Source organism: Anabrus simplex, chromosome 9 (assembly GCF_040414725.1).
Source record: "Anabrus simplex isolate iqAnaSimp1 chromosome 9, ASM4041472v1, whole genome shotgun sequence".
NCBI classification, from domain to species: domain Eukaryota; kingdom Metazoa; phylum Arthropoda; class Insecta; order Orthoptera; family Tettigoniidae; genus Anabrus; species Anabrus simplex.
Window position 1 is genome coordinate 126,988,411 of NC_090273.1, and position 11,692 is coordinate 127,000,102.

The 11,692-nt window shown below is 37.5% G+C and overlaps 1 protein-coding gene across 3 annotated transcripts in view; it reads right to left on the minus strand.

The window, feature by feature from the left end:
- LOC136881030 (polycomb protein Sfmbt) overlaps positions 1-5,368 on the minus strand; it is a 381,497-nt gene extending 376,129 nt beyond the window's left edge. For 2 of the 3 annotated variants that reach the window (XM_067153628.2, XM_067153622.2), the window contains exons 1-2: positions 5,150-5,368; positions 4,558-4,700 (exon numbers count right to left, since the gene is read on the minus strand). In XM_067153628.2, coding sequence (XP_067009729.2) covers positions 4,558-4,700; positions 5,150-5,171 — 165 coding nt within the window. In that variant the 5' untranslated portion in view covers positions 5,172-5,368. The remainder of the gene's footprint in view (positions 1-4,557; positions 4,701-5,149) is intronic. The other variant, XM_067153627.2, reaches the window with a different exon arrangement.
- Between the last annotated feature and the right edge of the window lie 6,324 nt (positions 5,369-11,692).

The window sequence follows — 11,692 nt, forward strand, 5'->3', positions numbered from 1 at the left end:
AGAAGAAAATAGAAATAATTCAGTAGCCAGCCTCTTTTTATCAGGAGCCAGCATATTTTTTTACATGATGAAAACCACAGGTTAGACTAGAATAAAGCTACGTATTGTTTTTGAAATGTGACCTTAAAGTAGTATAGTCTCAGTTCATATAAGAATGGAAATTTATATTTTAAGAGATACCCAAATAATCACCAGTCACCTTCAAGGTCAGCGTCTTTTAAAATTACACTACTCATGCCTGTTTGATTTCCCACCAAAACACCAACGATCAATACATTTTGTCGCATCAAAGTCCTTTAAAGATATTATCATGAGATCACAAAAGTTTTCCTCGGCAAGCTTGGTTCGCAGTTTGTGTTTAATCATGTTCATCGTGCTGAACCCTCGCTCACGTGATGAGTCGATACAGGAGTTGTTGCCACTATATACTAAGCTATTTGTTATTTGTTTCACGTCGCACCGACACAGATAGGTCTTATGGTGACGATGGGATAGGAAAGGCCCAGGAATGGGAAGGAAGCGGCCGTGGTCTTAATTAAAGAACAGCCCCAGCATTTGCCTGGTGTGAAAGGAGGTTTCACAAAATTGGAAATCGTCCTTTCACAGTCCGCGATTTTTCAAGTAGATCATTCAGTGGAAGACCTTTCCGACTACTTTGAACTTGTACCACTCGCTCAGTATGTCTTCTACGTTGTTCTCCTCAATTCGAAGGTGTTTTGAAAAATGAATGGCAAGAAGCTGTATTTCACTATCGCCATAATTTTCCAGTTGCTTTCCTGATTGCCAGAAATATGTGTCAATAACACCAGTGGAACTTTGAATGTCCTCATTTTGAAGAAATGTGTCTTTCAGAAAGGTAACTCCACTTGCCAAAATATGTTCCTTATCGCTCGTGAAATTCTTATTCGACACACCCGATAACTGTATTCCACTGAAAACTCCTGAAAGTATTATAGCAGAAAAAATGTTCTGCCATTGGGCCCTTGGTGTTGTGAACTTGCTGCAATGAATTGCATTATTTGATGCACTCTTATCTGACTTAAAATCAGAACATGCCTCAGAAATACAAGTGAAAGTCTTTTGAATATACTCAGAAGTCAAACAAGAAGTGAATTATGATGACAAATTTGAAGTCCTTGATCTTCTTTAGAAGACCTTTAGCCGTGATTCCGTCTTCACCTTTCCTTTCAGAAATACTCTCTAAATGCACCACTAACCATTCCCAGTCTTTGACAACTGCATGCAAAGCATTTAATTTGCTTGCTACCCATCTAACTTGGTGTAAGTATACTCCAATTTAGATATTACACATTTCAGCAACTCCGAAATTTCCTTCACTTCGCGAAGTCGTTTTGGCAAATGTCGATAAACATATAGTTTCCTGAGTATAGAATCAATTTATAATCAATGATTTTTAAGTTTCACATTTTTCTGTGAGTGAAGAACAATGAGTTGGTGCTGATGTGCAACGCAGTGAACGTTTTACCAAGTTCTCAATTTTTTTTCAGATATTTTTGTAACCATATCATTATGAACACCACTCACACATGGTGTACCATCAGACCCTATACCTATTAGTTTTGTACCGTGAAGAGTTCTCCAAGCCCTAACTGAAGCAATTCTGTTTCTAGAGCCTCCATATAGCTATTGCTTGTTGCATTCCCCTATGACAATAGAAAGTCACCTTATTTAAAAGAAAAGAATGTAAAGTATCAGCTCCTCATCATCAGATTTATCTGTTGATCCATCAAGTAAGATACTGACATGAATTTTCCTTAATGCCACACATAAAATCTTCACGAAGATCTGAGGCAATGTATGAAATAAATTCTCTGCATTGTGTATCATTCACATACTTCTCAAAATCAGTACCATTCAACTTGCGTAACAATGTAACCAAACCTTCAAAATCAGCGTAGGGTCTGCTATTTTTTGCTGTATGATAAGATACCATTAACAATGCATTCATATGCTGTAACATATTAACATTAATTTTCTTTACGCACTTCGCTACAAGTACTGAAATTTCCGTTTGCCTGAAAAATGAAATTTCGAAGTATTTTTAATGTTTGACCTATCATTGTCTTGAACACCATAACACTACAGTCGGCACTTCATTCAAGTGTTTTCTCACATTCGCTCGCTTCTCTATCACTTAGTGTTACATTTACGGGCCCTACTTACGAAGAAATCTGAAAGAGTACACTGTTCTTTACTCGCATCAGTCAATTTGTGCGGCTTTGTTCCTTTCATTTTGCCGATTTTCTCAAGTATAACACAGGAACGTAAAACATATCAGTGTTAAATGGCTTCCGAGTTCGCGGGCTTCGATGTCTGATGCTACGTTGCCAATTTTCCATAAACGCCCAGGAATAAAAACTACCGTATTTATAAAGTGCAAACCGTTCAATACCAAGATTCTGTAATGAAATTAAAAGCATAAATATTGTTCGGTGAAAAAAAAGAATTGATAAACACATCATTCCGTATGTTCTAAATGCAAAGAATGAATTCCACGGGAATTTATCAGCACTGCTTTGGCGGCAATAGTTTGCGAACGGCTAGTCACGGAAAGGAAGGCGGTAATGTAGCGTTTGTGGAATTATTTAACGTAGTAGTTCTCTGCATTTCTCCGTCTGATCTTTGTACTCGGCTACCGACAGGTGATCATCTGTAATGGAACTCGATGTGTTACTATATATCCACATGAAAGGATTCTTGTTTGACGGGTTACAACGATGTCTCCCATGACCGCTAGGCAGCTCCCGTACAGAACTGAAACGTCCAGTTCCAAGGTACGAAGAGCAATTACAGAATTCAAGACTCTGCCAAAAGCACTGAAAATGTTTATTGCACATATTAGAATATGAGCTACAGGAAAAAACGTGAAACACCACACGACTTGTTACTTTGTAAAGTGGTGGGAACGTACATGTAAGGGGACTCCGCATTTCAAAAAATAAATTTTCAAAACCGAATTGGAAAATTCAGGCGCCAGGTAAAAATTTTCAGGCGCCATGGCGACTGGGCGCCCGGTATTTTTCGACCCCTGCCTATAGGGAATACCACTATAATTCGCCATCTCTCACATTGAAAGTGCATTAGTTCCTATTTTCTTTTCTGCTCAATATTACTTATTGGTTACAAAGTATTAAATTAATTAAAAGATATTAAGCAAGAAGACTAATTTCTCATTAAAGAGAAAAGATAATACAGCAAACTCTTGAAAAACAGGTGCCATGTAAATGTTGTAATGAAAGTTGTCATAGCTATAGAGATTAATTTCTGTGCAATGTCTAATTACTGGCCTGTTTACAGTACATATTCAGACCAAAGAGAGGTGGTGATTACTGTTTTCAAAGGAAGTACAACTGGGCAACTATCAACTATTAACATTGATGAGAGGGGAAAAATGGAAGAGATCCAACACTTTGAAAAATTAAGGTATCAACAAAAGAAAGGGAAGGGCCATGAAGGGTGTGAAAATGAAGGAATCCTCGGGCCTAATAAAGCTAATAATGCCAGGGTCGGAAAAGAACACGAGTCGAAAAGGGAGGTCAGATAGAAAAGATTAATAGCCTGAAAAGTGAAAGCAATGCCAGACTCAGCTAGGGGAACTGTGGTTGCCAACCCACGCTCCTGAGACGACAGCCCCTGGCGTCACTTTTAGTTGACGCTTGCACGACAGGGGATACCATGGGTGTATTCTATCACACCCACCCACACTGGGAGGGGGGAGCGAAAAGATTCAACTTCATTCAGAAGGGTAGAACTTGCTCCTGTGTTCTTCAGGCAAGTTCCTAGCAGTTTTGCTAGAGAACAATGCAATAACTCCCGCAGTTTGTTGCTACAATTATCAGTCATGGTAACAATATCACCCAACAGGTCTGGCAAGATCTAGCTCATAATAACACTTCAATGGCCTTAATCATCAGGGCTGCAGTGCAAAGAGCCTTCCTAGCAACTGACGGGGTGGGGGACGGTGCATCATTTGAATAAGTGCCTTAGTGCTTTTATTATGCAACAGCTGGTGATCATATCTGCCTGTGTCAAAATCTGGGAGAGATTCCACATTGCATTGGCTTTTCATACGAGTCTTACCGGAAATGTTGCAAGATTTATATCTGGTTAGAGCCTAAAAGGAAAAGTATATTTTTGGAGGAGGGATAAGGGGTCGCTAGCCTTGGTATTGAACACACCACTCTCCTACAAGTAATAGGCCTATGGGTCAAAATGTACAAGATTTACCTTCCGAAATAATGATTTTGTTTTTTTGCTGTGGTGTGCACGCACCACTACTACCACCACTATGAATGGCGGTGGAACAAAACATCCAAGAGTTATACCAACGCCTCCTTCAGTCATGCACCATATTCACTCAAAACTTAAATATGCACGACTAACCAGACACTAGCAGCAATATGGTAGTAACATTCCACTTTAACTCAATGACACCAAAACAGATGGCTCCAATCAAGTTGGGCATAACTCAAATGAACTAAAGACTATTTTTACGAAAGATACTTATACATAAATACTGCCTTAAAGAGGACTTACAATTGGCACACGACGGTTGATCTCGTCAAGAAAATGAGTATTTTCAGTGAAAAATGGGCTTTCAGAACGGGTGTCCAGCAACATTCCATTAGGATCATGTGGTAGCATGATGTCGCTCGCCCACATCATACTGGAGTTCATATCTGAAATATAAAAAGGATATAAACATAAAATCCCTCAGATACGGCAGAAAACAAAAAGAAAAAAATGTGCCGGTATGCATTTGTCTAGCAAAACATTCATGATCTCAAACTTGAGCAGCCTGTAAGCTTGCAATCTGATCACCACAAAAGAAAGAGTACAAATACACAATACGAATTCTACATACTCATCGAAAGTGGCTTTTTTACCAAAATTATTAACCACTGGAACTGAATGGATGAAAATTAAAAGCAAAATGTTAAGAGTAAAACGAGGACAGCTTTAACGCGCTCATGAAAACAAGGGTAAAAAATAGAGTATCTTAAAGGCTTGGCAATACAGAAGACTTCGAACATTATTCTAAAGATCAAGGGTATTATGACACACAATCAACGTTTCCTACAATCAAAAGGAGTATAAAAAATTAGAGAATAAACATCAAATAACGAACCATCTCTCGTCGCCATTTCCATGACAAAGGAGTTTCCGTTCTATTAATATTAAATACAAAGTTCAAAGTTTAATCCATGACAAGTTCACCACACATAACTGAGGATTTTAGACATGTTTCCACGTAGCAGCCAGAAGAATGATTTGTTGAAAAACTCTGATCTTCAAACAAATACATGCACAATATTCCCATCGGTGACACAAACTTTCAGCATAAGCCCTCCACACTTTACTACCACAGTCAGACTTTAAACTACAGAGCAGAAAATCAACACCAATAATCTGCAAGTCCAATTTATTTATATTTCGCTTGATTAGATATACAATTTACCAAACAAAATATTATAAAATATATAGAGTTTAGAACTGTATATTTAAAAACAACAGTGCAATTGAAAGACGTAGTGTGCTCAAAATGTTGTGCTTAAAGGTTCACGATATACACAGTAGATGGAAATACTAATTCTCCACAAAAGTTACCAAGCCTGATTCCATACAATGTAGCCAACGTATGGTAGAGTGAGAATCGGAAATTATTGACGGCGGCTGTCGACTATCGATGTATGATAAGAATAATGAAGACCGACTTGTAGCCTTGTAGTAGCAAATACAGGTAGTAGTAAAAATTTTTTTCGCGGCTATCTGTACATTTTGTTTACATAATAATAAACAACAGCGAATCCCACATAAGGACTGAGAAATACCCACACCGTGCAAATGGTATCTGCCACGATGGATAGGCCTAATGCGAAGATCGCATATAGGCCTACATCCTTCGATGTCCTGACAAAATCAATCTATACATACGCCCACCCTCCCCCCTCACTCTATCACTCGCTCTCTCTCTCTGTCTCATAATATACATATTTCTGTAGGTGTGAACATCAATGAGGTATTGTCAAATGTAAGACTCCCATGTCAAAGACCCTCACCCCTTCTCCCTGTGGGTGCGGGTGGTAGGATAACACCCACGGTATACCCTACATATCTTAAGAGGCGACTGAAAGGGGCCTCAGGGACTCCTAACTTGGAAGCGTAGGTTGGCGACCACGGGGCCCTTAGCTGAGTCCAGACATTGCTTCCACTGTGCCAGGCTCCTCACTTTCATCTATCCTAACTGACCTCTCTTGATCAATTCTTGTTCTTTTGTATTAGAGCATTCGAGACCTAGGAGGTCTTTCAGTTTCACATCCTTCATGACGCTTTTCTTTCTTTGGCTACCTTCATTTTTCGAAGTTTTTTTTCTCCCTGAGTAGTGTTATACAGAGGATGGTTGCCTAGTTGTACTTCTTCTTAAAACAATAATCACCATACCAATCAGCAAAATTAAAATTGACAGTTTTCTGCCTTCTATCAAACTAGCTAGTACCGGTAATTTTGCAAATGTGCCTAATATAATTAAAAAGAATACTTTCCCAGAACTCACAAACTACACATGTCAAACTGACTGACCTGTAATTATCTGCTTTATGTTTGTCAGCCTTTCCCTTGTACAGTGGGGCTAATATGCGTTCTTCCCTTTCATTTTTATAGACAACATTTCTTTCCTTTCATTTTTATTTTGCACAGAATAAGTTATTTTATTTTGAAAAGTTAAAGATGAAAAACATGAAATTCTAGGTGTAAGGCTCATCTCTAAAGATAACAGGCAACTTGATGTCTTTGGAGTGTACAGATCAGGAAAGGGTAGCACTGATGCTGATTCAGAATTACCGGTATTGATAAGATAATCAGCTATGTTGGAAACGATGTGGAAAGGAATGTGATAGTAGCAGGTGATCTCAATTTACCAATGTCAATTGGGAAGGTAATGCAAACGACAGGAAGCATGAACAACAAATGGCAAATAAGAGAATATGGGAAGGGCAACTGATTCAGAAAGTGATGGAACCAACTAGGGGGAAGAATACTTTGGATGTGGTGCTGATAAAACCAGATGAGCTTTATAAAGAAACTGAAGTGTTAGATGGTATTAGTGATCATGAAGTTGTTTTTGTCGTACTTAAAAATAAATGTACAGTAATAGAAAGGAAGGTTTTAAAATTAGGACTATTAGGCAGTACCATATGGCTGATAAAACAGGCATGAGGGAGTTTTTAAAAAGTAATTATGATCAGTGGAAAACGGTAAATAAAAATGTAAACAGACTCTGGGATGGGTTTAAAGCAATTGTTGCAGAATGTGAAATGGCTGTAGAAGTAAGGAGAAACTGAAGGAACTTAGTAGGAAATTGAATCTAGCAAAGAAGTCAGCTAAGGATAACATGATGGCAAGCATACAAATTTTAGTGAAAAATGGAAGTGTATGTATAGGTACTTAAAGGCAGAAACAGGTTTCAAGAAGGACATTCCAGGAATCATTAAGGAACATGGGGAGTGTGTATGCAAGGATCTTCAAAAGGCAGAAGTATTCAATCAACAGTATGTAAAGATTGTTGGTTACAAGGATAATCTCCAGATAGAAGAGGTGACTAATATTAAAGAAGTATTAAAATTTACCTATGTTAACAATGACATTTACAGTAAGATACATAATGTGAAAACTAGAAAATCGGCTGGAATTGATAAGATTTCTGGAGATATACTAAAGGCAATGGGTTGAGATGTAGTACCATATCTGAAGTACTTATTTGATTATGGTTTGCATGAAGGAGCTATACCAAATGAATGGAGAGTTGCTATAGTAGCCCCTGTGTATAAAGGAAAGGGTGATAGACATAAAGCTGAAAATTACAGGCCAGTCAGTTTGACATGCATTGCATGTAAGCTGTGGGAAAGCATTCTTTCTGATTATATTAGACATGTTTGCAAAATTAATTAATAACTGGTTTGACAGAAGGCAGTTTGGGTTATTCCACTGAAGCTCAACTTGTAGGATTCCAGCAGGATATAGCAGATATCCTGGATTCAGGAGGTCAAATGGACTGTATTGCGATCGACCTATCTAAGGCATTTGATAGGGTAAATCTTGGGAGACTACTGGCAAAAATGAGTGCTATTGGACTAGAGAAAAGAGTGACTGAATGGGTGGACCTTTATGTTTTCTTATATATATAAATGATATGTGTAAATAAATGGAATTAGAGATAAGGCTGTTTGCAGATGATATTATTCTGTACAGAATAATAAATTACAAGATTATGAGCAACTGCAAAATTACCTCGATAATGTTGTGAGATGGACAGTAGGCAATGGTATGATGATAAACGGGGTTAAAAGTCAGGTTGTGAGTTTCACAAATAGGAAAAGTCCTCTCAGTTTTTATTACTGCATTGATGGGGTGAAAGTTCCTTTTGGGGATCACTTTAAATAGGTACCTAGGTGTTGATATAAGAAAAGATCTTCATTGGGGTGATCACATAAGTATGATTGTTAATAAAGGGTATAGATCTCTGCACATGGTTATGAGGGTATTTAGGGGTTGTAGTAAGGATGTAAAGGAGAGGGCATATAAGTCTCTGGTAAGACTCCAACTAGAGTATGGTTCCAATGTAGGAACCCTCATCAGGATTACTTGATTCAAGAACTGGAGAAAATCCAAAGAAAAGCAGCTCTATTTATTCCGGGTGATTTCCAACAAAAGAGTAGCGTTACAAAATTGTTGCAAAGTTTGGGCTGGGAAGACTTGGGAGAAAGGAGACGAGCTGCTCGACTAAGTGGTATGTATATCTCAAATATTATTATAATATTTATAGGTCCACCTGTCCAATACAATACAATATAATCCACTATTTCATGTGGTTAAAATTTATACATAATACATAAAAGGGCATCATCAGCCTATATCAATCTTAAAAATTAATGGATATGGAATCTTTCAAATCTTATAAACTATAGAGTAAAATATTGGACAATGGTTTCATAAAATATTATACTATAACGTCTAAAATAACGATATTGCATCAAAGTATGTTGATTAAAAAAAGTGAATTAACAGTTTTTGAAGGTTAAAACATGGTTAATCATGAATATTTGAGAGTTTAAAACCAAAATGGATCCTCTTCTTATATATCATTAAGACTGTGACGGCCTTGAGTGTAAGCACAATAATCAAAGGGGGATGTTTGTTCCACTCCCATAGCATGAGTCCAAGATAGTAAAATCACTGTCAGTTATTTAAAACAGAAGTGTTAACATAACAAATATGTTAAAATGTGTACAGTTGATACATCTGAAAGTCGTAGAAAAGAAAATGGAACTTCTTGTGGAGGCATTGCTAATGATAAAATGTTGTGTCAAAGCTAGCGGATGTCAGTAGTTATGTTGGTGCGGTAATCAATTGGAACCAAAAGACGGTCAAGTAGGTGTTATTAACCCCGTTGAAACATTTGTTGGAAGAAATGATCGAGTTTTTTCGTACGGTGTGTGTTAAGTACGTCGGGCTGTTCCAGCAATGCTAGTTTGACTGAGCTTTCTACTTCTTGTAAATTAAGTGGTATGTTCTGAGCTGTGAATGAAGAGATGGCGTGGAATGATATCAGTAGATGAATATGTTTGAGTGATGTCTTTAAAAGTAGGAAAGATCACAATATGAAGATAAAGCTGGAATTCAAGAGGACAAATTGGGGCAAATATTCGTTTATAGGTAGGGGGGGTTAGGGATTGGAATAACTCACCAAAGGAGATGTTCAATAAATTTCCAATTTCTTTGCAATTGTTTAAGAAAAGGCTAGGAAAACAACAGATAGGGAATCTGCCACCTAGGTGACTGCCCTAAATGCAGATCAGTATTGATTGATTGATTGATTGATTGATTGATTGATTGATTGATTGATTGATTGATTGATTGATTGATTGATTGATTGATTGATTGATTGATTGATTGAACTCTCCATTTGTTTGGTATCGCTCCTTCATGCAAACAGTAATTAAATAAGTATTTCAGATATGGCACTATATCCCAACCCACAGCCTTCTGTTTTAGTTAGTTAGTTAGTTAGTTAGTTAGTTAGTTAGTTAGTTAGTTAGTTAGTTAGTTAGTTAGTTAGTTAGTTAGTTAGTTAGTTAGTTAGTTACCTCCGCTATCAGGACATTATCCAACTATTTCAGATATGGCACTATATCCCAACCCACAGCCTTCTGTTTTAGTTAGTTAGTTAGTTAGTTAGTTAGTTAGTTAGTTAGTTAGTTACCTCCGCTATCAGGACATTATCCAACTACCGTACCTTTACATATTGTTGACTGAATACTTCTGCCTTCTGGAAATCCTTGCAAATACACTCCCCTTGTTCATTAATGATCCCTGGAATGTCCTTCCTGGAACCTGTTTCTGCCTAAAAGTATCTACACATATCCTTCCATTGCTCCTTAAAATTCATATGGCTGCCATTTATGTTTGCCATCATGTTAACTTTAGCTGATTTTTTTTATAAATTCAGTTTCCATATGAACACCTTCAGTCTTTCCTTACTCCCGCAATCATTCCTAACTCTATTTCTTTCTAATCTGCACTTCCTGCTTAATCTCTTTATTTCCCTGCTTTAATATAATGGGTCCTTACTACTCCTTACAACTTTTAAGAGTACATGTCTGTTTTCACACTCCTCAGCAATTGATTTAAACCTAACCCATTGTTGTTGTTTGAGTCATCAGTCCATAGACTGGTTTGATGCAGCGCTCCATGCCACCCTATCCTGTGCTAAGCTTTTCATTTCTACGTAACTATTGCATCCTACATCTGCTCTAATCTGCTTGTCATATTCATACCTTGGTCTACCCCTACCGTTCTTACCCCCTACACTTCCTTCAAAAACCAACTGAACAAGTCCTGGGTGTCTTAAGATGTGTCCTATCATTCTATCTCTTCTTCTCGTCAAATTTAGCCAAATTGATCTCCTCTCACCAATTCGATTCAGTATCTCTTCATTCATGATTCGATCTATCCATCTCACCTTCAGCATTCTTCTGTAACACCACATTTCAAAAGCTTCTATTCTCTTTCTTTCTGAGCCAGTTATCGTCCATGTTTCACTTGCATACAATGCCACGCTCCACACGAAAGTCTTCAAAAACATCTTTCTAATTCCGATATCAATGTTTGAAGTGAGCAAATTTCTTTTCTTAAGAAAGCTCTTCCTTGCTTGTGCTAGTCTGCATTTTATGTCCTCCTTACTTCTGCCATCATTAGTTATTTTTACTACCCAAGTAACAATATTCATCTACTTCCTTTAAGACTTCATTTCCTAATCTAATATTTCCTGCATCACCTGCCTTCGTTTGACTGCACTCCATTGCTTTTGTTTTGGACTTATTTATTTTCATCTTGTACTCCTTACCCAAGACTTCATCCATACCATTCAGCAACTTCTCGAGATCTTCTGCAGTCTCAGATAAAATAACAATATCATCGGCAAATCTCAAGGTTTTGATTTCCTCTCCTTGGACTGTGATTCCCTTTCCAAATTTCTCTTTGATTTCCTTTACTGCCTGTTCTATGTAAACATTGAAAAGGAGAGGGGACACACTGCAGCCTTGCCTCACTCCTTTCTGGACTGCTGCTTCTTTTTCAAAGCCCTCGATTCTTATCACTGCAGACTGATTTTTAT